At 38.6% G+C, this 26,297-nt stretch overlaps 1 protein-coding gene across 1 annotated transcript; it reads right to left on the bottom strand.

The window, feature by feature from the left end:
• Positions 1 to 23,453: 23,453 nt before the first annotated feature.
• Positions 23,454 to 24,582, bottom strand: LOC112706487 (uncharacterized). The gene is made up of 3 exons (XM_025757802.3): positions 24,097 to 24,582; positions 23,942 to 24,005; positions 23,454 to 23,853 (listed from the first exon to the last, which is right to left on the bottom strand). The coding sequence occupies exons 1-2, from the start codon at positions 24,337 to 24,339 to the stop codon at positions 23,946 to 23,948; spliced, it is 303 nt and encodes a 100-aa protein (XP_025613587.1). The 5' UTR covers positions 24,340 to 24,582; the 3' UTR covers positions 23,454 to 23,853; positions 23,942 to 23,945.
• Positions 24,583 to 26,297: the final 1,715 nt, after the last annotated feature.

The raw sequence follows: 26,297 nt of genomic DNA on the forward strand, positions 1-26,297 counted from the left end.
TTGTTCTGGTTTAAACTGTAATTGTTGAATCTTTCTGGAATGTGAAGTTTTAGTATGAGTGTTGGTTTACTGCTTTGAATAAAGTGAATGCCTAGATGTTTGGATATAACTTCACCTTCTTAAACAAATGCTTGCCATGCTTGTTCTGTTTCCAAAAATAAAAGAAAAGTTTGAACAAAAGTAACTTGGCTCAATTAGTGACAAATCAAGTAGAATTAAGTGGTGCTATGCATGCTTGATTGTTTAGTCAGATCACTGGAAATTGAGTGTAGAATTATCATTTTTGTGTAGAAGTTTGAATACTGTCTATGGATCTTGATGAATAAATGTCTTTGGCCATGAAAAAGAAAGAAAAAGAAGAAGAAAAAGCCACTGAAAAAGGGCAACCAAAAAGCAAAAAAAAAAGCTAGGCACCAATGGTTTGAACTTCTGAGACAAATGCCTGTGGTGTTTATGTATTAAGGATATGCTTGGATGAATAGGTTCTGAGGAGTGTTTCAACACTTGGTAACTTGGGTTAACTAACCCGGGATTATCAACCAAAATTCCATTATCAAGAGCAACCTAAATACAAAACATTTAGTCACACAAAGAGGTGCTGGGCACCAATGTCTCAAGAAGAAATGTGAACTAAAATGCCTGTAGTGGATATGTGTAGTGCACTGATAAAAAAAAATGCCAAAGGCTTGTGCAACACATGACACTGAGCAAACAAGGAGCAAAGGAGCTCTAAGAAAAAGAAAAACAAAGAAGGGAAAAATGCCAAGGACATAAGAGTAACAAGAGGCCATAGCAGTGTTTGATGAATGCAATGAAAAAGTGATAATCTTACCTGATAAGAATGAAAAAGTGATACTGCAACTTTCTGCATAAAACCCTTCTGATGAACTTCAAGTGCTTACTAATGTAGCCAATGTAATTGCTTTCTGTTTCATACTTTCCTCTCAAATAACTCAGGACTTGCTTAGGGACAAGCAAGTATTAAGTTTGGTGTTGTGATGCCAAGGCATCTTAGGCTAGTTTCACTAGCATTTTTCTGTTAGTTTTAGTTGTTTTATGCATTTTCTTGAGCTTAAAGTAACCAAGAATGGTTAAATGAATAACAAAGCAATGAACCATCCAAACAGTATGATTTTGATGCAAATTCCATGAGTTTTTAGTTATATTACTTGAATGCTATGAATGGAAGATTTCTCATGAAATTTTGCAAGACTTTGATGCAATTGTTTGGATGATTTCAGGGAAGAAGAGGCTAGGCAAGGAAGCAACAAAATCAATAAAGGAAGCTTGAATATCACATGTGGAGTTTAAGTTCCAGTTTAAGCTTAAACTGGAACTTAAACTACCAAGCCATATAATGCTGGAAATGGCGTTTAAGTTCCAGTTTAAGCCTAAACTGGAGCTTAAACGCCAGAATCATGAAGGCTAAGAAATGCTGGAACTGGCGTTTAACCTCCAGTTTAACCTTAAACTGGAAGTTAAACGCCAGAATGAGAATTTCACCAAGGGAGCATTTCCACGTTTAAGCTCCAGTTTAACCTTAAACTGGAGCTTAAACGTGTTCGACACAATTTCTCACCAGGAAGCATTTCCACGTTTAACCTCCAGTTTAACCTTAAATTGGAGGTTAAACGCCAGAAGTAAGAAAGGCACCAGGAGCATTTCCACGTTTAAGCTCCAGTTTAAGCTTAAACTGGAGCTTAAACGTGTTCGACATTTCACACTCCTGGGCTCCTTTCTTCATTTCCACGTTTAAGCTCCAGTTTAACCTTAAACTGGAGCTTAAACGTGTTCGACCACAATTTGCCTCCAGGGTTGGTTTCTCATTTCCACGTTTAAGCTTCAGTTTAACCTTAAACTGAAGCTTAAACGTGTTCGACCATTCCACACTCCGTAGTTGCTTTCTTCCATTTCCAAGTTTAAGCTTCAGTTTAACCTTAAACTAAAGCTTAAACGTGCTTGAATTATACCACCTCCAAGAGTGTCCAACGTTTAAGTTGCAGTTTAAGCTTAAACTGCAACTTAAACGCCACTTTTTGAAAGGGTTTCTGGGCCAAATATATTGAAGTTTAAGTTAGCATTTGAGCACCAAACATTAACTTAAACGTATTATGGTATGAAACCCAATTGAATATCATGGTTTATGGGATTGGGCCTGAAGAATTGATGAGTCTGGAATTTCAATTTGTTGAGTCATGTGTCATTACTTGATTATCACTAAGTTTGCTCAATGAATGTTACAGAATTGGATCACAGCCTCATCAGGATTATGGACCATAAACCCAAAGCAAAAGGAAATCAGGGAAAGGCCTCAAAGCCCATAAAACACAACAGAAGCTCAATTTAGAAAGTGTATAAATAGGATAGAATTTAAGTTAGTGAGCACTTTTTACACTTGGGAACTTTTGGATCATTTTGCTAGTTTTCATACTCTTTGTAATTGAATTCAGAGCTATGATTCACTAAACCCCTTTCATTGGGTTAGGGAGCTCTATTGTAATTCAATGAATCAATAATAGTTTTTATCTTCTTCTTCAATCTTTTCTCTTGAATTTTGTTAGAAAGCTTCTCGATCTAATTCCATTGGTTAGTTGTCTTGGGAAAGAAACTATCCATAATTGGAATCCTTCGGAACCTTGGGAAAGGAATGGAGGATTCATGCTAGAGAAGCTTTCTCACAGTGAATTGGATTGGGGTTTGGATGGATATTGTGACATGTAATCTTACCAAATTGTGGTTCATGAAACTGTGTGGTATAATCAGAGATCGAGCATCATCTCTTCTTATGAACATTTAAACCAAGGGATTGGGAATCTGTTTGTTTTTAGAGAGAATTGGTGAGCCAAGGGATTGGGATCCAATCATAGAAGATTGCCAAGCAAAATTCAATGAATGCATTGGTTGAGGAAGGGATAAAGATGTGTTGATTCGGAGATCTCAATATCTCCTGAAACCCAATGAATTCCCCATTTCTGATCTACACTTTCTCTTTATATTCTGCAACTAAATTCATGCAATCACCCACATCCCTTTTTAATTTCAGCACTTTAACTTCTCGCTCTTTAATTCATGCAATTTAAGATTCCGCAATTCTCATCTAAATCTTGATTCCGCTCAACTAGAACAAACTTCTAATCCGAATTGCTCATTCAACCAATCCTTGTGGGATTCGACCTCACTCTATTGTGAGTTTTTACTTGACGATAACCGGTGCACTTGCCGGAAGGAATTTTTGCCGATTGTGCAACTTCCTAAAATCGTAGCTATCAAGAAAAGATCACTTTCCACTACCATTTATTGATCAAATGCTTGATCGACTAGCCGGTAAATCTTATTATTGCTTTCTTGATGGTTACTCCGGATACTTCCAAATACACATTGCTCTAGAGGACCAAGAAAAAACCACATTTACTTGCCCCTTTGGAACGTATGCTTACAAGCGTATGCCATTTGGTCTATGCAACGCACCGGCAACGTTTCAAAGATGCATGATGAGCGTATTTGCGGATTTTCTAGAACAATGTATGGAAGTTTTCATGGACGACTTTAGTGTGTACGGTGATTCATTTGATCATTGCCTAGGTAACCTTGAAAAAGTCTTAAAGAGATGCACCAAAACAAACCTTGTCTTAAATTTCGAAAAATGTCATTTCATGGTCAAACAAGGCATTGTTTTGGAACACATAGTTTCAAAAGAAGGCATATCCGTAGATCCGGCAAAAATAAATGTCATATCTAGTCTACCTTACCCCTCCTCCGAGAGGGAAGTCCGCTCTTTTCTTGGACATGCAGGATTCTACCGGAGATTCATCAAAGACTTTAGCAAGGTGGCCTTACCTCTCTCTCGACTACTACAAAAGGACACTGAATTTGAACTGAGCAAGGAATGTATGGAAGCATATGACAAACTTAAAGTGGCATTGACACAAGCTCCTATTGTGCGAGGAACGAATTGGACTCAACCATTTGAAATCATGTGCGATGCCTCGAATTATGCGATAGGAGCCGCGTTAGCACAACGCGAAGGTAAGATTCCCTATGTTATAGCCTATGCTTCCAAAACACTAGATGGAGCCAATTCAACTACACTACTACCGAAAAGGAACTCTTAGCTATCGTTTTTGCTTTGGACAAGTTCCGAGCCTATCTTCTTGGTTCCAAGGTAGTAGTGTACTCGGATCACGCTGCATTAAAGTACTTGTTGGCCAAAAAGGAATCAAAACCGAGATTAATTCGATGGGTGCTTTTGTTACAAGAATTTGATTTGGAGATCAAGGATAGGAGTGGTTCCCAAAACTTAGTGGCGGACCATCTAAGTCGCCTCGAACACACAAAAAGCGACACCACCCCTATCAATGACTCCTTTCCTCTAGATGGTTTGCACGCAATCTCAGAAGTAATTCCTTGGTATGCCCCAATAGCAAACTACTTGGTTTCACGCACCTTCCCTCCCAATCTCAACAAACATCAAAAGGACAAGCTGAACAGCGAATCCAAATACTATGTTTGGGACGACCCCTATTTGTGGAGGTGTGGAGCAGACCAAATAGTGCGACGGTGCATACCTCAAACCAAATTCCAAGCAATCTTGGACGCTTGCCATTCCTCCGAAGGAGGTGGCCACTACGGCCCCCAAAGAACGGCAAGAAAGGTCCTTGATTGCGGATTTTGGTGGCCAACCCTTCTCAAAGATTCTTCCCTCTATTGCAAATCTTGCCCCCAATGTATTCGGTTTGGAAATATTTCTAAGAAGGACGAAATCCCCCAACAAAATATGTTTTTTGTGAAATCTTTGATGTGTGGGGAATCGACTTCATGGGACCATTTCCAAATTCCAATGGCTTTCTCTACATTCTGTTAGCCGTCGATTATGTGTCAAAATGGGTGGAGGCAATCCCCACCCGAACGGATGATGCTCATGTTGTTTATTCTTATGTGAGGAACAATATCATTTGTCGTTTTGGCTTGCCAAGAGCAATCATAAGTGACCAAGGATCCCACTTTTGCAACAAAAAAATGGACGGCCTCATGAAGAAGTACGGCATCACACACAAAGTTGCTACGGCCTACCACCCTCAGACAAACGGCCAAGCTGAAGTTTCTAACCGAGAAATTAAACATGTGTTGGAAAGAATTGTGAAGCCGAATAGGAAGGATTGGAGCACTAAGCTCTCCGATGCACTTTGGGCATATCGAACGGCTTACAAAACACCCATCGGCATGAGCCCTTTTAGGCTTGTATATGGTAAAGCCTGCCACTTACCGGTAGAAATCGAACACAAAGCTTATTGGGCCATAAAGGAATGCAATCTAAGTTTGGGTGGAGCCGGCGTAGAGAGAAAGCTTCAATTGGCAGAATTGGAATGCTTGAGATTAGAAGCCTATGACAATTCTAGACTTTACAAGGAAAAGATGAAAGCCATTCATGACAAGAACATTAGGAGAAGGGAATTTAGACCCGGTGAACTAGTTCTCCTTTACAACTCAAGGTTGAGATTACTACCCGGAAAGTTTAGATCAAGATGGGATGGACCCCACCAAGTAGAAAAAGTAGAACCTTGTGGGGTCTACCACTTGCGCCACCCATCAAGTCCGGACATTTTCAAGGTAAATGGACACCGTCTCAAATTGTACCATGGTGAGCAAAGAAAGAACTCCAAGGAATTTGAAGTGTTCCTCTTGAGGGATGCATCTCTTGAACAAGAACTTTGAGCTAGTGGAAGTCCAACTTAAGGACGGTAAACAAAAGTGCTAGGTGGGAGACACCCCACCATGGTAAGATCTACCATTTGTACATAGCCATTGAATTCTTCTTTGATTGGTACTTGCTTAACACTTGACTCCATATTTGGTAGCTAGGTAATTGATGAAGTTGTAGCTAGATCTCATTTCAAATTTTGTTTCATTTGTTGTGTTCAATTGGTACGTTATCATGTTAAAACATCCTTCTATAGTGCTTAAGTGGCTGTTTGGAGGGTTGGAATGCTATAAGTGGTGCAAAAAAAAAACATGCAAACTTTGAAAAAGGCACCCCCTCCGCGCGTGCGCGCACCTGGCGCGTACGCGCCCATGAAGCATTTTCGACCATCCACGTGGACGCGCGACATGCGCGGACGCGTGGATTGCAAACAGTACCCCTGCATACATTTTCCAGAAAGTTGCGCCCACACTACGCCAGCACTAAGCCTGAGGCACAGGACAATCACGCGTACGCGCACATGGCGCGTACGCACAATTAGACAAGTCTGCAGATCGACGCGCTAGCGCACCTTGCGCGTGCGCGCCGATCGCCCCTGTGCACTCCTGGTACATATTCCAGAGAGTTAGGCCACCCTTGCGCCTGCACTGAGCCACCAGCCCACCACCTCTGCCGCGTGCGCGCACTAGGCGCCAACGCGTCCATATGCTGACAACACGAGGTACGCGCCCGCGCCCATGCCGCGCACGCGTCCCTTGTCCTGCACCAACCTCTAGGCCACTCCACAGAGAGTTAAACCAACCCCAGGCCCATCTCATGCCTGGGGCATAATCGCATTGCCGCGTGCACGCACCATGCGCGCGCGCCAACACCCCTGCAGCCAACTTCTGGTACCTTTTCCAGAAAGTTGTGCCACTTCTAAGCCACCCTTGTGCTACCAGCACAAGCACATGGGTGACCACGCGCAATGTGCGTGCGCGCGCCATCACTCCATCCAGCTCCCTCGCGCGAGCGCGCACCGTGCGCGCACGCGTGGGTGACCGACGTAAACATAATAGGGAGCACACTTGCTCCCTTCATTCTCCACCATCCCACTCTACAAACTTCCTCTTCCATACCATTTTCCATCTCATTCAAGGTACTATACTAGGATTCCCTCCTACTCTACTTCTCTCTTTTGCTTCTTAGTTAGTTAATTTCATTCTCTTTTAGGTAATCTCTCTCTTTTTTTCCCTCCCCTTTTTTTTTGAGCCCCTCACTTTTGGGGGTATTTTTGCTCCTTTTCAAATTAACCCTTCATAGGCACTTGGGTCATGACTTCTCTTGTATTGATAGATGAGATGTGTTGCATGATTTTCTTACACCCACTGTGCATTGTAGTGCTTAATATGGGTTTGTGGAATGTTACATTGCTCCCCCCTCATATACTTGCACACTACAACAAGGATGCACACCAAGTGTTTGAGGAAAAGCATACATGATTTTTATGCTCATTATGACTCATTGTTTCTTAACTAGTCACTCTTGGGTGCACCATCACGTTCTACAATCCACCCAATCACCTTTTCATAAATTGCTTTTCACTTTTGGTATTTGAGGGTGTATGCTTCTCATGCCTTCCCTTGCATGCTTATACTATCCCTATACCACATGCCAATGATTTGCCGTGCTTATCACATGTTATCTTAGTTACATGTTGCAGCTGTCATGTAATACGGATACCCATATTCTTACGGCACAATCTCTCATTTGCATAATCACATTCAATTACGCTTCTTTGGGTCTAATGTTATCTCCTTTCTTTACTATCACAGGATGGTCATCAAAAAGAGCAAAGGGAAAGCCCCGAAGAAGCCAACAGTCAATAGAGCGCGCCAAGAACCAACAGTCAAGCCCCTCCTCAAGAAGGCTACGGGCCCCGTTGATGCTTTAGAGAAGGACAACCCTCCAAAGGACTCAAACAAGTTCCCTAACCGCTACTGCGAACTTGTTTACTCAAGGATGATCGAGCGAAATTATCACCCGGAGCCTCTTCTAGTCCTACCGGCCCACCTCACTCCAATAGTGATGCCACACATTGACCGGAGGCAATGGAGGTTCCTCTTGAAGCAACCAATGGAGGTCAATTTATCATGGGTGGTGGAGTTCTACTCCAACTACCACTCACCCCTTCTCACATCAGTCTTTGTGCGTCGAAAGCAAGTGTCAGTCACAGTGGAGGCCATCCAAGGAGTACTTAAGATTTGGCCATTAGCGGATGGATATGACGCCTATCAAGAAGTCTTGTCAGCATGCAACGAACGTGAGTTCGATTGGAGCGCGGTCCTCCGCGTAATCGCTTTACCTGAAGCATTCTGGATTCGAGGAACCATAAAGCAAAGACCAAAGGACTTAGATGCACGTTTTCTCACTCAAGGAGCCGCGGCATGGGCCCAAATCCTAGCTCACTACGTACTTCCGAGCACACATGGGTCATCCATTACCGTCGAGCTTGCCTTATTAGTATGGTGCATCCTAACCGAGAAACCGGTCGACATTTCGCATGCCATTCGCCAATTGATGAGCGGATAATTTATACGCTTTTTGGCATTATTTTTAGGTAGTTTTTAGTAAGTTCAAGCTACTTTTAGGGATGTTTTCATTAGTTTTTATGTTAAATTCACATTTCTGGACTTTACTATGAGTTTGTGTGTTTTTCTGTGATTTCAAGTAAAATCTGGCTGAAATTGAGGGACTTGAGCAAAACTCTGAAGAAGGCTAACAAAAGGACTGCTGATGCTGTTGGAATCTGACCTCCCTGCACTCGAAATAGATTTTCTAGAGCTACAGAACTCCAATTGATGCGCTCTCAACGGCGTTGGAAAGTAGACATCCAGGGCTTTCCAGAAATATATAATAGTCCATACTTTATTCGGAGATTGATGACGTAACTTGGCGTTGAACGCCAAGTTAATGCTGCTGTCTGGAGTTAAACGCCAGAAAAACGTCACGATCCGGAGTTGAACGCCCAAAACACGTCATAACTCGGAGTTCAACTCCAAAAGAAGCCTCAGCTCGTGAATTGATCAAGCTCAGCCCAAACATACACCAAGTGGGCCCCGGAAGTGGATTTATGCATCAATTACTTACTCATGTAAACCCTAGGAGCTAGTTCATTATAAATAGAACATTTAACTATTGTATTAGATATCTTTTGACCACTTTAAGTCTTTGATCATTCGGTCACTTGATCATGGAGAGGGCTGGCCATTCGGCCATGCCTGAACCTTTTGCTTATGTATTTTCAACGGTGGAGTTTCTGCACACCATAGATTAAGGGTGTGGAGCTCTGCTGTACCTCAAGTATTAATGCAATTCCATTGTCTTTTATTCAAATCTCTCTTATTCTTATTCCAAGATATTCATTCGTACCCAAGAACATGATGAATGTGATGATAAGTAACCCTCATTATCATTCTCACTTATGAACGCACGTGATTGACAACCACTTCCGTTCTACATGCAACAGAGCTTGAATGTGTATCTCTTGGATTCCCCAACAGAATCTTCGTGGTATAAGTTAGATAGATGGCGGCATTCATGAGGATCCGGAAAGTCTAAACCTTGTCTGTGGTATTCCGAGTAGGATCCTGGGATTGAATGACTGTGACGAGCTTCAAACTCCTGAAGGCTGGGCGTGATGACAAGCGCAAAAGAATCAAGGGATTCTATTCCAACCTGATTGAGAACCGACAGATGATTAGCCGTGCTGTGACAGAGCATAGGAACGTTTTCACTGAGAGGATGGGATGTAGCCATTGACAATGGTGATGCCCTACATACAGCTTGCCATGGAAAGGAGTAAGAAGGATTGAGTTGAAGCAGTGGGAGAGCAGGCGTCCTTGAGCCATACAGTATCTTCATTCGCTTATCTGAAATTCCCACCAATGAGGCTGCATGAGTATTCTATCCCTTTTATTATTTATTTTCTTATTTCTATTTTCGAAAACCCATAAACCAATTTAATCTGCCTAACTGAGATCTACAAGGTGACCATAGCTTGCTTCATACCAACAATCTCTGTGGGATCGACCCTTACTCACGTAAGGTTTATTACTTGGACGACCCAGTACACTTGCTGGTTAGTTGAACGGAGTTGTGAATTCAAATAAAGACAATTATTGAATAAATCCATACAAGTACAAAGAATAGTGATCACAATTTCGTCCACCAAGTTTTTGGCGCCGTTGCCGGGGATTGTTCGAGTATGGACAACTGACGGTTCATCTTGTTGCTCAGATTAGGTAATTTTCTTTTCAAAAATCTTTTTCAAAAATTTTTCTTTTATTTTTCGTTTTTCCAAAAATATTTTCGAAAAAAAATAATAAAAATACAAAAAAAATCATAAAATCATAAAAACCAAAAATATTTTGTGTTTCTTGTTTGAGTCTTGAGTCAATTTTTAAGTTTGGTGTCAATTGCATGCTTTAAAAAATTTTTCTTGCATTTTTTTTGAAAATTCATGCATTCATGGTGTTCTTCATGATCTTCAAGTTGTTCTTGACAAGTCTTCTTGTTTGATCTTGAGGTTTTCTTGTTTTGTGTTGTTTGTTGTTTTTCATATGCATTTTTCGTTTGTTAGAGTCCATGCATTAAAGATTTCTAAGTTTGGTGTCTTGCATGTTTTCTTTGCATCAAAAATTTTTCAAAATTATGTTCTTGATGTTCATCATGATCTTCAAAGTGTTCTTGGTGTTCATCTTGACATTCATAGTGTTCTTGCATGCATCTTGTGTTTTGATCCAAAATCTTTACGTTTTGGGTCATTTTTGTGTTTTTCTCTCTCATCATAAAAAAAATTCAAAAAAATAAAAAAATTATCTTTTCCTTTTTTATCTCCCAATTTTCGAAAATTTGAGTTGACTTAGTCAAAAATTTTAAAAATTAGTTGTTTCTTACAAGTCAAGTCAAAGTTTCAATTTTAAAAATCTTATCTTTTCAAAACTTTTTCAAAAATTAAATCTTTTCCTTTTTTTTATTAATTTTCGAAATTTTTTTTAAAATATTTTTCAAAATCTTTTTCTTATCTTTTACATCATATTTTCGAAAATTAGCTAACAAGTAAATGTGATTGATTCAAAAATTTGAAGTTTGTTACTTTCTTGTTAAGAAAGGTTCAATCTTTAAATTCTAGAATCTTATCTTTTAGTTTCTTGTTAGTTAAGTAATTAATTTTAATTTTAAAAATTAAATCTTTTTCAAAACTAATTTCAATCATATCTTTTTAAAACCATATCTTTTAAAATCATATCTTTTCAAAAAAATATCTTTTTAATCTTATCTTTTCATATCTTTTTATCTTATCTAATTATCTTATCTTTTTATCTTATCTTTTTCAAAATTTTATCTTTTTCAAAATTTGATTTCAAAATATCTTATCTAACTTATTTTCTTATCTTTTTCAAATTTGACTTTTTGGTTGTTTCTTATCTTTTTCAAAACCACCTAACTACCTTTCCCTCTCTAATTTTTGAAAATACCTCCCTCTTTTTCAAAAAATTCTTTTTAATTAACTAATTGTTTCAAGTTTTAATTTTAATTTTAATTCATCTTTAATTTTCGAAATTACTAACTCCTTTTCAAAAATATTTTCGAAAATCCCTCTCTCATCTTCTTCTATTTATTTATTTATTTACTAACACTTCTCTTCATCTCTTATCACCTCCCCTATCCTTACTCTTTATACAGACTATTCATCCCTCTCCTTCCATTATCCCCTTTCTTCTTCTACTAATAATAAGGATCCTCTTTACTATGACATAGAAGATTCCTCTTCCTTTTCTTTTCCTCTTCTCTTTCATATGAGCAGGAACAAGGAAAAAGGCATTCTTGTTGAAGCTGATCCAGAACCTGAAAGGACTCTGAAGAGGAAACTAAGAGAAACTAAATTACAACAATTCAGAGACATAGTAGAGCTCAAGGACATCAATGGTCCTTCAAGAAGGCGCCACCCTCACTAAGGTGGACTCATTCCTTGTTCTTAAATTTTTCTTCTGCTTTTCATTTTTTTTTATGTTATATGTTTATCTATACTTGTGTCTTTATTACATGATCATTAGTAGTTAGTAACTATGTCTTAAAGTTATGAATAAATCCATTAATCCTTCACCTGTCTTAAATGAAAAATGTTTTAATTCAAAAGAACAAGAAGTACATGAATTTCGAATTTATCCTTGAATTTAATTTAATTATATTGATGTGGTGACAATACTTTTTGTTTTCTGAATGAATGCTTGAACAGTGCATATTTTTGATCTTGTTGTTTATAAATGTTAAAATTGTTGGCTCTTGAAAGAATGATGAACAAGGAGAAATGTTATTGACAATCTGAAAAATCATGAATTTGATTCTTGAAGCAAGAGAAAGCAGTGAAAAAGGAAGCTTGCGAAAAAAAAAAAAAGTGGCGAAAAAAAAATAGCAAAGAAAAAGAAAAAGCAAGCAGAAAAAGCCAATAGCCCTTAAAACCAAAAGGCAAGGGTAAAAAGGATCCAAGGCTTTGAGCATCAATGGGTAGGAGGGCCCAAGGAAATTAAATCCAGGCCTAAGCGGCTAAATCAAGCTGTCCCTAACCATGTGCTTGTGTCATGAAGGTCCAAGTAAAAAGCTTGAGACTGAGTGGTTAAAGTCGTGATCCAAAGCAAAAGAGTGTGCTTAAGAGCTCTGGACACCACTAACTGGGGACTCTAGCAAAGCTAAGTCACAATCTGAAAAGGTTCACCCAGTTATGTGTCTGTGGCATTTATGTATCCGGTGGTAATACTGGAAAACAAAGTGCTTAGGGCCACGGCCAAGACTCATAAGTAGCTGTGTTCAAGAATCAACATGCTTAACTAGGAGAGTCAATAACACTATCCCAAGTTGAACGCCAAGTTCATGCTGCTGTCTGGAGTTAAACGCCAGAAAAACGTCACGATCCGGAGTTGAACGCCCAAAACACGTCATAACTCGGAGTTCAACTCCAAAAGAAGCCTCAGCTCGTGAATTGATCAAGCTCAGCCCAAACATACACCAAGTGGGCCCCGGAAGTGGATTTATGCATCAATTACTTACTCATGTAAACCCTAGGAGCTAGTTCATTATAAATAGAACATTTAACTATTGTATTAGATATCTTTTGACCACTTTAAGTCTTTGATCATTCGGTCACTTGATCATGGAGAGGGCTGGCCATTCGGCCATGCCTGAACCTTTTGCTTATGTATTTTCAACGGTGGAGTTTCTGCACACCATAGATTAAGGGTGTGGAGCTCTGCTGTACCTCAAGTATTAATGCAATTCCATTGTCTTTTATTCAAATCTCTCTTATTCTTATTCCAAGATATTCATTCGTACCCAAGAACATGATGAATGTGATGATAAGTAACCCTCATTATCATTCTCACTTATGAACGCACGTGATTGACAACCACTTCCGTTCTACATGCAACAGAGCTTGAATGTGTATCTCTTGGATTCCCCAACAGAATCTTCGTGGTATAAGTTAGATAGATGGCGGCATTCATGAGGATCCGGAAAGTCTAAACCTTGTCTGTGGTATTCCGAGTAGGATCCTGGGATTGAATGACTGTGACGAGCTTCAAACTCCTGAAGGCTGGGCGTGATGACAAGCGCAAAAGAATCAAGGGATTCTATTCCAACCTGATTGAGAACCGACAGATGATTAGCCGTGCTGTGACAGAGCATAGGAACGTTTTCACTGAGAGGATGGGATGTAGCCATTGACAATGGTGATGCCCTACATACAGCTTGCCATGGAAAGGAGTAAGAAGGATTGAGTTGAAGCAGTGGGAGAGCAGGCGTCCTTGAGCCATACAGTATCTTCATTCGCTTATCTGAAATTCCCACCAATGAGGCTGCATGAGTATTCTATCCCTTTTATTATTTATTTTCTTATTTCTATTTTCGAAAACCCATAAACCAATTTAATCTGCCTAACTGAGATCTACAAGGTGACCATAGCTTGCTTCATACCAACAATCTCTGTGGGATCGACCCTTACTCACGTAAGGTTTATTACTTGGACGACCCAGTACACTTGCTGGTTAGTTGAACGGAGTTGTGAATTCAAATAAAGACAATTATTGAATAAATCCATACAAGTACAAAGAATAGTGATCACAATTTCGTCCACCACCAATCCATGGGGCGTATTCATGTTAGGGGAAACTTACCCTTCCCCGCTATGGTGACTGAATTAGTAGCGGCAGCCAGTGTCCACTGCGAGGCTAAGGATCGGAGAACCTCGATCCCGGTCGAGGGAGATGTTATTCCGTCCAAGAGGTGCCTCAAACCTCCGGAAGTCGCCAAGGACCTTGGACTGACCAACTCAACTCGCAACACCACTACCTCATCCGCACCACATAAATCCGCCACCCAACGCCTTGAAGACCTTCACAGGAAGCTGGACCGCTATGAGAGGCGTAATCAGCGCCGATATGCTCACGTGAAGAAGCTTCTAAGCATTGTCACCCCACCTATGGAGGAACCTAATATCTCCACATCTACCGCAACTTCAAGCGGAAATAGCGATGACAACGAAGATGAAGGACACTCGGAACTCGGCCACCCATTGCGCATCACCTATAGCACGGAGGACCGTGCCAAGTTTTAAGTGTGGGGAGGTCGGCCGACCGATCTCCGTAGGTAAACACCCAAATAAAATTTCTTTTTTTTCTTCTTTTGAACTCCTTTGTAGTTAGGATAGGTTGCACGATTAGGTTCTCTTCGACACCAATTGCATGATAAGTCTACTTGGTTGGAACAATGAAACTCTTTTTAGGAAACTAATACTTTAGGGCAACCGTGACATTGCCAATTTTGAATATTTTGATGTCAAACTTGCTTGAAGAATTGTATTTTGGAACATGGTTTTTGAGCTAAGAACACAAGCTTGTGAGACTTGAGCCTAATTGTGTGGTTACATCTAATAACCACCTATTTTTCCTTCTTGTGTGTATTATTCTCTTTCTATGAGTGTAATCTTTGATTTGTTTGAATCTATATGTCCATTATTCCTTGTATTCATGCATTTATATGATTGAGGCCATCATTTCATTGAGCTCACTTACCCAAAAAGCCTTACCTTTTATCTTCCATTGTTAGCCAAATTTGAGCCTGCGCTTAACCCACTTGTTCTTATTTTAGCACATTACAGGCCTTAAAGCGGAAAACAATGAATGTCCTTTATTTGAATCTTTGATTGGCTTAGGCTAGTGAGTGTGAGTGTCATCCAAGAGTGGGAAAACTTTGGGACATTGGTTGGGATAAAAGGGTGTTTGTGTTTTGTATTTTTATATTGGGGAATTGGTATATACTCATGTATTGATTAAATGTATAGACCTTATGCATTGATGTCCTTGTGTATAGTTTGAAAGAAAAAAAAAAGAAAAAATGAAAAGAAAAAGAAATAAAAGTTAAAAAAAAGAAAAGAAAATAAAAAAATGTAAATAGAAAAAGAAAGAAAAAAAAGAAGAGCAATAAAGGGGACAAAATACCCCAAAGTGAAGCTCAATAAGAATCAATGCGTAAGTGTTGTGAAATGAAAAGAAAATGCATGAGTATGTGAAAAAGTGGGGAATGGGTAGTTAGATTAGTACTTAATTGTATAGGTCATTATATAGGTTAGGTGGGAAAGTTTAAGTTAATCAAAGATTCAATTCCTAAGTCCACTAGCCATATATGATCCAACCTTGACCCTAGCCCCATTACAACCTAAAGAAAAGACCTCATGATACATGTATGCATGCACTGAATAATTGTTGATTGTTAGAAGAAAAACAAATCTTGGAAATCATGATTAGGGGAGAATTGAGAGAATCAACCCCAAACATCGAGCGACTAGAGTGCAAACACTTCCGGTGAGGGTTCGAAGGCTCTAATTCATGATTCCCGGCTCTCACGAGCATTCTTCATGCAAAGTTGCATATATTGCACTTGATGCCTGAAAGATTGGCAAGTTCCATATGTTGGCCACTAGTGTACCCTATATGCTTGCATGTATCTTAGGAAGGTTGATTTGTTCCTAACCAAGTAGATAGTAGCACTAGTCATAGTAGCATTCATGTAAGTAGGTTGCACTTCATGAGTCCTATACCTTTATGATCCTTCAGTCTTTTGCGTTTCTTTTGCATTTCTCTAAGCATGAGGACATGCTAGAATCTAAGTGTGGGGAGGTTGATAAACCCCATTTTGAGGATTTATCTTGTGTCGATTTCAGGGGTTTTATCAATGATTCCACACACTCTTCACATGAAAATACAAGGCTTTGTGTTCCTTTCCTAATTTTTGCCTCATGAATGAAAACATGCTTATTTTGCACTAAATTAGATACATTTCTAATCTTCTCTTGGTACCATTCGATGCCGTGACCTGTGTGTTAAGTGGTTTCAGGATATAGGGCAGGGACGAACCGGAAGAGAGAAGGAGAATGGGCGCAAAGGAAAGGAGCATGAGAAATTGAGTTTTGGGAACTTCAGCAAGGGCGCGTGCGCGCACTTGGCGCGCCCGCGTGGATTGCGCCGCTAGAAGTCAAAGCCAGAAGCCAAGCCATGAGCCGGCATGTGTAGCAGCTGGGCCCTAATCTCCATGGGCGCGCACGCGTACGTTGCGCCTCCGCTCGCATTGCAAGATATCCCAGTGGCGCGCACGCGTGCTTTGCGCGTGCACGCCGATGCTCGAATATGATTTTTTTAGAAGTCACGTGATCTGGGTGTGGAGACAGTTGGAGATCTCATCTTGGGGAAGTGCCTTGGCGGGAAGGGCTTAAGAAGACCAAGGGTTGAAGGGTTAAGGGACTTTTAGCTCATTTTTACATGTTTCTAGATTTTTCTCCTTGTGGTAGTTACACTCTTGGGTAGAGAGAGAGATCTCAAGCTCTCATTAGGGTTCATCTTCTTCAAGTTCTGAAATTCTCAATCACTCTTTGGTGAGATCAATTTGCAATTCTCAATTTACTTTGTTCCTATTATAGATCTTCTTCTCTAATCTCAATTAGTGCTTGTAATTGATCAATTCTCATAGATCTTAGATTCAACTTTGTGGTTTTGGAATCTATCAATTTTTGAGAAGTTTATTTCCATTGTTGTTCTTGGTTAATTGTTGTTAGTTCCTTGTGTTGAAGCACTTTCAATTCTACTTTCTTCTCATTTTTACTATGCCTTTCATTCTTGCTCATCACTTGTTTGATAAAATGCCAACACTAGTTATGGAGTAAAAGTTCTTACTTGGCATAGGGTTTGGACCATTAGGAAGAGTTGAATAGTTTATGTCAATTGTTGATTTGGAATTAGAAATTGCTAATTAACTTGGAGTGCACTAAAGCTAGATTTCCCTAAGGTAAAACTAGGACTTGTGACTCAAGTTAGTTACTCTCATTTGACTTTCCCCTATACCTAGGGGTTGACTAAATGAAGCAAGGCCTAATTGTTATCATCATTGAAGGAACTATAGGGATAGGATTCCTAATGCCAACCCTAGGCCAAGCTTTCTAAAGATTGATTGTTTGTCACCTATTTTGCTAAACCTTCAAAGAATCATAACAAGACTTCCTAATCAATAAGATGCATTCTCTAGCAATTCCAAGGGAGGATGACTCGGGAGACTAGTACTCTCGGTTATAGATTGTAGGATTGTTTGATGCGAAGTTTAAGTGTCGGTTAGACTATACTCACGATCGTATTCATCATTGAATTCTAAATCGACATGCTAAAATTTCGTTTATCAATGGCTATAAATTGCTTTTTTCCTTTCATTCTTCTCCTGGTGTGCATCATCTCCTTGGCAATCATAATGTTGTCTTGAATTTTCCTTCCCAGAACAAAGCTAGATTGTTGAGCCGCAATTCTGTCATTAAGGTGAGGCTTTATTCTATCAACCAGGATCTTAGTTATAACTTTGTAGCACACATTGCAAAGAGCAAAAGGTCTGAATTGACTTATAAACTCAAGGTTGTTGAGCTTAAGGACAAGTGTCAAGAGGGTAGTGTTGCTTTGTTTTATCTGTTTTGGTTCAGTCCAGCAGGTGTAGATGAAATTGCACAGCTTCCCTTTCATTATCTCCCAGTTGTTTTTGTAGATGAGAGACGAAAGTCCATCACTTCCTGGTGCTTTGAGCGATCCGATGCTGAAAATAGCTCTTTTTATCTCCATTTGCATTGGCATAGCTATGAGTTTCCTACAATCAGAGGTACTGAAATTAGGCATCGAACTTGATAAATTATCAATTGGAATAATATTTACCTATTCTTGGTATAGGTCTTGAAAGTGTTTGAGGACATGTGCTTTTAGCTGTTCTTCTTCGATCCAGTTTCCTTCTTTGTTTCGAAGCTTTTGAATTCTGTTTTCCCCCTTCTGATGATGGTTTTAATGTGGTAGTATCTTGTATTTCTATCTCCTTCTACTATCTATTCCTGTCTTGATTTTTGCATCCAAAAGGTCTCTTCCTTATCTAGAATTTCATTCAGTTCTTTGTTCAAATCTTGCTCCAATTTGTCTAGATAAGGATTTAATACGTACGTGTTACTTCTTTGTATGCCCGCAATCCTGTTGAGAAGTCTATTTTAGCTTTGAAGATGTTCTCGAATATTTCCTTATTCAACTTCAGTAGGTCTTTTTTATTTTCTCCAATAGCTGTCAGTAGAGAGTTTTCTTTGTTCCAACTTGTTCTTAGGCAGTTTTGAAAATCTGGATGTAACTCTCACATGGCTTCAAATCTAAACGGTCTAGTATAACTACCATTTCTTTCCTTTTCACATTTGATAAGAAGAGGGTGATGGTCAGAATTGGTTCTAGTAAGAACTTCAGCTGTTGCTTATTGGAATCTGGTTCTCCACATAGGGTTAAAGAGTGCCATATCCAGTCATTTGAACACCCTATCTTGCGCATCCCATTTTGGACCCTTCCACGTGAATCTTGATCCTATGAATCCTAAACCAATCAGCCCACATCTATTGATCAAATTTCCAAAGTTGCTACATGCTCTCATATCCAAAGCCGTTATACCCTTTTTTTCCGAAGCATCCTTAATTTCATTAAAGTCATCGGCTATCAACCAATCTCTATCCATCGAGTTTGCTATGTTTAGGAGCTTAGGCCAAAGTTGATTTCTCATTTGATTACATGGATTAGCATACACCGCCGTCAAAAACCATTCCTTATCTCTTTGATACTGGATTTTCACATGAATGTATTGTCGATGTGATTCTACTTTAGGTATGTTAAGGTTCTTTCTATTCCAACAAATCCAAATACCCCCTGCAAAATCCTGAGCTTCTTCAATAATGAAATTAGTGAAACCCAATGTTGAATTACTTTTTTTGCTGTATCACTGCTGCATTTATTTTCCAACAAAATAGCTAAATCTGGTTTATGTTGTTTCGTCATATCCTTGAAGGTACGCCTAAAAGCATCGCTAGCCACACCTCTCACGTTCCAAACTAGACTAATCATAGAGACTAAAAAAGGATAAGAGAAGGGGAAAAAAAACCCTCACCCGATCAATAAATCAGGTCAATTTATTTGCATTTCTGTGTCTCTAAGAACACTGATTTTTGGTGTGGTAAAATCCACTTCTTCTAGTAAACTCTCTGCTTGGTTTTCCTCCCCATTTTCCATCTCCATGTCTTCCTTTCCATCCTCTTCCATAGCTGTTGGATCAGGTGGTTTCCCTTCTTGTAGCATTGTTTGGATTGAGTGTTCTATTTCCTCTTTCATTTGAGTTTGGGTAGCTATAGTCTTCTCAACCCAATTTTCCTCATAATGAGTATTGGATACATTCTTGGTGATATCTTTGTGGGATTGTGTTCCCTTACTTCTGTTATGCTCCTTGTTATTTTTCTGGTTGTGTTGTGTTTCTTCTCTGATTGTTGTATTATTTTTTGTTCCTTTTTCGACGCTGCCTTGTGAGTTTCTTTCTGTTACTTGCACTTGTTTGCCTTTATTTTCTTTCTTCTGTTTGTTTGTTGGATTTTGGTTCCCTATAATTTCACCTTTATCTTTGTCCTTCTCTTGGCTTTCATTCTTATTCTTCCCTTCTTCCTCTATTGTTGATTCTTCTATTTGTAGAACTCCAAATCTTGTATGATTTTCTCTGATGTTTTGGTTCTCTTTTGTTTTGCTGGTTTCTCCTCCATATTTGTTAAATTCATCTTTGCTTCCTTTTTTTTCCTCTTTTTGGTCTTTGAACAACCATCCAAGTGCCATAATTTTCCTTGCTATCTGCCACTATTTGTTTTCCTTTATCGTTCATGTTTGTGTTCCCATTTCCTTCTTTACTTCCTTTTGGCGGTTCTATGTTTGTGTCATTTTGCTTATCTTTTTCAGTTCCTATTTTTTGCTCTTTATTTTGATGCGCTACTGTTTTTATTTGTTGCTTTTTCATTGTACAATTTTTGTGATCATGGTCTATTCTTCAACAGGTAAAGCAAATCTGATGTATCCCTTTATATTCCACCTGGAAGTCTTCTCCCTTGATCATATATATTCCCATCAACGGCTTTGTTAAGTCAACTTTTACACATAAGCCAACTTCCAGAAATTGGTTATTGCTGCAATAGATTCTCCATTATGGAAAAATATGAGCAAGCTTTGGGATGTCTTTAGTCATTGCATATCCTTTTCTCTGGGAAATGGTGTTGGAGTCAAAATATGGATAGATGCATGGAAATGGATCCTCTCAATTTTTTTTAACAACTGATGGAGTAAAGTGTGATCTCTCACCATTAATTTTATAAGTGGGACCAAGAATAAATATGAGAGAGAGAACAATGAAGGGTTAGAGATCACACTTTACACTCAATTTTTTTTAACAATTGAGAGGATTCATTCCCACAGATGCATGGGTCAACAGAGAGCCTCATGGTAAATGGAACCTGTCCATCTTTGAACCTTATCTCGAGGAAGAGATTATTAACGAAATCCGTGCTACCCACCCCCTTAATGCGGCCCTTGGAGAGGACAAATTGACATGGAAACTTGTAAGAGATGGTGCATTCTCGGTTAAAAGTGCATATCAAGTCCTCAGGAACCATGAAGAAGAATCAAACCAAGTTTGGAACATAATTTGAAAATGGCAGGGACCACAAAAAAATATTTGATATGGATGCTCACACCTAAGAGATTAATTACATCACAAAGAAGGAATAAGATCTTCGGTATAATCCATGCCTTTAGAGAGTGCCTAAAAGCGTCCAAGATTTGGGTCAGTATGATCCTCCCTAACCATACAAACTTTTTCTATAAAGCTTCCTTTGATGTATGGATTCGTTGGAATTTAACAGCGAACATTCGCAAAATGAAACAAACACCATGGAGAACAAAATTATGGTGTCTTGTTGGTGGATATGGAGGTGGAGAAACAAAGAGATCTTCTCTCCACTATCCAAGAGGCCTAGAGAGGCAGGTGCGATGATAGAAGCATATATTCTATCCATTAATGAAGCTTACCAGAAGAAGTTGCTGAAACCGCCTACTAGGAGGATTGAAGCTCATATCAAATGGCAACAAGCACCTAAGAATTGGATCAAGATAATACTGATGGAGCAGTCTCGAGTAAACCCAGGACCTGGGAGGTATGGGAGGTATGGAGGAGTGCTTCGAAATGAGCAGAGAAGATGGGTAACGGGTTATATGGTTAATTGCAAGGCTTTTCAAGATGAGCCTCGGGGCATAATACATGGCTAAAAAATAGCATGGGACTTAGGCTTCAAGAAGCTCGTTATCGAAACTGACTCAGAGGCTGTTGTAAGAGTGGTTAATCAAAGGCAAAAGATGGAAGAACATCCAAATGCTTTTGTCAGATTGATTGCAATCTACCTTACAAGGAATCGGAGCCTCAGTTTTGTTCACACAAATAGAGAGGTAAATAAGTACGCAAATTAGCTAGCTAGAAAAGGATTGAATGTTCATCCTGGCTTTCACTTTATTGACCAACCTTCGATAGGCTCAAGACAGATTGTAGCTGATGATATGAGAGGGGTCACCTTACCTCGAAACATTGTTGATCTATAATCTTGGGCGTTAACCCCGCTTTCTCACCAAAAGAAAAATTATAGAAAAAGTAATTCGTATGCAGATTAGATTTTTACATTTATATGAAATTTTAAATTATTATATTTTTATATTTTATTACTTATTTTCTTATTACAACAACAAACGACATACATATATACCTATCTTGTATAGGGTGTAGAAAAAAAGTGATAGAAGACCATAATTGAGTTATGACATTCTTCATGATTCAGAAGAAACAAATAAACTTAAAACAAATAAACATAAGGCGCTCCTCTTACATTCTAGGTAAATGCATAATGAAGCTTTGTTACAGTTGAAAGTTTTAACTTAAAGCTTAAAGCTTTGTTACACATTGATAAAGTTGGTTTCTGTGAGCACGGCACTAATGGGACAGTGTAGCTCAATGCCTCACAATAATCAAAGGGAATGCCATGCGAGAGATATCCTGGCGTAACTGATAAGCATCCATAAGCAAATGGCAAAAACAATATATATAGGTGCATCGTGCAAGATGCCAAAATAGTTCTCATGTCTGTCAAGGGTGCTACATTATGCATGCAATCACGGAAGAACCATTTATATTATTATTATTTTCAACAGTCTCTTATCATTAACATTAAGAAACATTGAAAGAAAAAGTCGAGGAAAAATTATCCCCAAACAGTTTTTAAATCATTAAGGAAAAGTGGCAGTAGCTTGTGCTGATAGTGATGGATTAGTTCATCAACAACTCAGAAAAGAAAAAAAAATAAACAGAACAGTTAAAAGTTAAAACCAGACTCAGCGTTTGCCCTTTTACGACTATAAAATATATGACCAAGGCGACAATTTATATCTTAAGGAAAGACAGAAAAAGAAAACATTGCTTTAACAAGAAGTCAGCGAACATGGCCGGTTCTTCTCACCAAAGGAATAACCAGAGGAGACATACCTTATTAAACAAAATGAAGGCAACAGGGACAAATGGAGGGCGGCAGGTTTTTGTGCTGTACAAGCTCGTTCTGCTATTGTAGCATTCTTCGTAAGAAGGGAAAAAGGTCAATACTCACTGGATACTCTTCACTTAATCATGATATAGTGGAGCTAGTTCCCACTTTATCTTGAGGCCTTAACTCCATCTTATAATGATAAAATGATGAGTTTTAAGGAATGCACAAAAAATAAATCATTCTGTAATTACTCTTACATAACTTCCCAAATTCAATGTTGTTATCCACTCTTTCTATGTTCTCTAGTAAGTAAGACAACATCTTCAATGTACTAGGCTGAATTTGACAGCACCATTTTCAAGTTCAACAGCACAAAGACATAAGTAAAGGTCCTTTGTTTCATGCTAGGAAGATTTAAGTTAAATGCCAAATCTATTACAGCATCTTAAATTTAAACTTCTAGTGCATATTCAACCAGCCACAGAAGTAGTACCAACTACCAACATAAAACTCAGTGGTCATCGGAGTTCCATGTCCCAAACAGAAATAGACAGTCTATAGTTCAGAGCAACAAATCAGGGGATATGAGTTCAATCACTTCACTGGCATGTAGCCAGTGTATTTTGCAAGTTGTAGATAAAAGATCATATCAAACAACATGTTCTTAACATGACAAATGTTTTAAGTTTCATTGAAGTCCTCGGGACAATGATTACCAAATGCCATTTTTGTGGAATTACAAGGGAAAAAAAGTAAAGAATATTAAAGCTCTTATGATGATGATGATGCAAAGCAACTCCTCAGGCTTCTTTATAATAAAATAAATAAGTAAATGCTGACATAATGCACAAGAGCAAGCATCAAGTTTTGCTTAGTTTTTCTATAAGGATAGCCTGTTTCTATGATGGGTGCTTCTATGGTGCCCATCTGTTACAAAATTTATTCCCAAACCTCAAAAAGTAAAAAGTAAAAACAAGTATAACATACGAAGATTATTGCCGCTATGAAGGGAGAAAAAACCAAGAACCTAACCCCCTAAATAACTATATGTATATCACCAACACTAATAGAACAAAATGGTGAACTTAGTATATATATGAAGTAATCAGTTATGTAGGACAATGGCATGGTGAAAGTGACTCCATTTTGTGCTCTCGTTTGTTGCTATTTTCACACCTCACTGCGAAATAACATTAGAAATGAGTCAACAAATTAAACACACAACTCCTCCACTAGAAGGGTATTAGCAAGGAAGATAGATTACTTACAAAGTTAATTATCCGGTTTAGTTTGATTATCCTTGTTTTTGTTGCCATATACCAAACCGGTGACCTGCAATAGAAAATGGCAAAAAGAAAAAAAAAAAAAGGTAAGTGGAAGGATCTAGAATGAGGAAATAGGGAATCGAGGTAAGGTAACTGACCTGAGGGTCAGGGATGGGTTTTCGATTCTCAACGTATCGATAAGGATCGGGTTGTGAGGCGGCGAGAGCAGCTCGCTCCTCTTGCTGGCGTTTGAGATCCTGAGATGGCTTGACCCAAAGGAAGTAGGCTAGAGTTCCGGCGACCACCCAGGAAGCGAGGCTGCTTCCTCCTCTGAGGCCTCCCATGGAATTGCCCACGAAGGACCTCACGTTCCCCAAAGTTCTTCGCCAGCTGCTACTCATTCTGTCCGCTTCGTATACTCCGTTTCAGATGATTTTTAACTGCCGCAAAGATCCGCCTAACTGCTGATTCAAGATGGAACTAATTTTTTTTAATTCCCAACAACTCATGCAACTTTCCACGGTCCCCAATCGCAAACTCCAACCACCGGTGTTTTTTTTTCTTTTTTTTTTTTAAAAAAAAAGAAAAGAATTGTTGATGTAAGTAACCAAGAGAAAAGGATATTTCCTGGAATTAATCAATTAGATTTGGTATCATTTTCGTAATAGCTATGATAATAAAAACTAAATTGAACGGACAAGATAGCTTTAGTGGGTAAAGAAAAGAAATAAAGGGTTTTTTTAAATAAATATTTTTATTTACAGATATAAATAATTTAGACATCATCTATTTTTTTCTATTACTTATTACCCTACCATTATGTGCAACAATAACAAGTTATATATAACTCTATGCAAAAAAAGTATTAACTATTAAGAAAGGCAACATAAGAAACGCCAGTGTCTATTTGTCAGATGGGTACTATACTAAAAAATAATAGTATAACTATGACATTAGTAGCAGTATATATTCTGCAATATTTGTAGTCGATCGATATGTTGTACAATACAACGAGTAATACGTTCATGCAAGTATGATGGATTCCTAAAACAAACCACGACATTGATCAACGTCGGCTAATAAGAAAAGTCATCTGATGTAAATCTGATTGTTCGACTTATCTATTATTAGGTAACTCTGATCAATAGCAAAATGTAATATCTTATGTATTGGGCGAGAGTGGCCGGATCTATCCCAACTAAAATATATTGCACTCTTTTCCTAAACCATGTCAATTTGATATAAAACGACTCCTTTCTCTACCCTTTCTACTGAGTATGAGGAAGTCTAGCACCGAGAAGCTTCTATACTCAATCCCCACGTCGGGTGCTAGTACCATGTGTAAAAGTCTCTCAAGCAACTGCTCACTAGCTCTCCATTAATGCGTAACCCAAAGTGGTACGGCATGTGCATTCACTCTAAGACAAGTAGAAAGTGTTGGTCCCTAGACACCAATGCTCCACGAATGCAGAAATCAAGGTATTGTCAAACACAAAGTCTTTGAACTATACTATGTTGTTAAAGATTAGCTCCTTCAAATAAGGGAGAATAATATCTGATGGTATAAGGGTGTGGCTAACTTGCCTAGAAAGTAGGAGACGACGTCTCTGTTAAAATAAATAATAAATTAATCAATCATAATTAAAAAATAATTTTTTTTATATAGTAAATCTATTAACATATAATAAGTAATTAGTGCTTGATTTATTTTTCAAGTGTTTAGATTATATGCTCAACAAGTGTTTGGTTTATTTGCATGACAAGTGGCATAATGAGAGAGCAAGAAAGAATTCAAATTTTTAAAGCCGAGAAGAAGTGATTAAGGGAGCAATTTTTTTTTTTTAGGACCAAAATTTAAACTTCTAAATATGAGCATTTGAAATTAGAGTTTGGGTGAGAAAATTTAAATTTAAGTTTTAAAAATCAATTTTCTTGTTGATTCTCTCTATCTCCCTCTTTTCTTTCTTTCTCGATTTTATAGAAAAAGTCAACAAATACTGAATTGGAAGAAAGGGGAAGGAGGTTAATTGAGCTGGAGCCATATGTTCTTTTCCTTTTGTCGAGCTGCAACGATGTTCTTGCCGACCATGGAAGATTGGAGCTATGACGGAAATACAACATTGATCACTTTAGAATCATCATTAATGACGCACTTCACTATCCTCTTTCCGATGTAGTTGTCTTCGACGGCCCTCCTAGCCGCCTCAACTTTTGGAAGCTCCGACATTGCACAATCTTACCCTGAGTAAAAGGTTACTTGAAGAAAGCAGTAGCAAGCTTCAAGCTACAGCAACACCACTTATAGAAGAAGAAAGCACTTGTCTGTTTTTGTGAGCAACAAAGATGAAGAACAATAAGT

Source organism: Arachis hypogaea, chromosome 8 (assembly GCF_003086295.3).
Source record: "Arachis hypogaea cultivar Tifrunner chromosome 8, arahy.Tifrunner.gnm2.J5K5, whole genome shotgun sequence".
In the NCBI taxonomy this organism is placed as follows: Eukaryota; Viridiplantae; Streptophyta; class Magnoliopsida; order Fabales; family Fabaceae; genus Arachis; species Arachis hypogaea.

Coding starts and splice junctions, on each gene's coding strand:
- LOC112706487 (XM_025757802.3), bottom strand. CDS start 24,339: ATGAGTAGCAGCTGGCGAAGAACTTTGGGGAACGTGAGGTCCTTCGTG. Junction 24,006..24,096: donor AACCCATCCCTGACCCTCAG/GTCAGTTACCTT, acceptor TTTCTATTGCAG/GTCACCGGTTTGGTATATGG.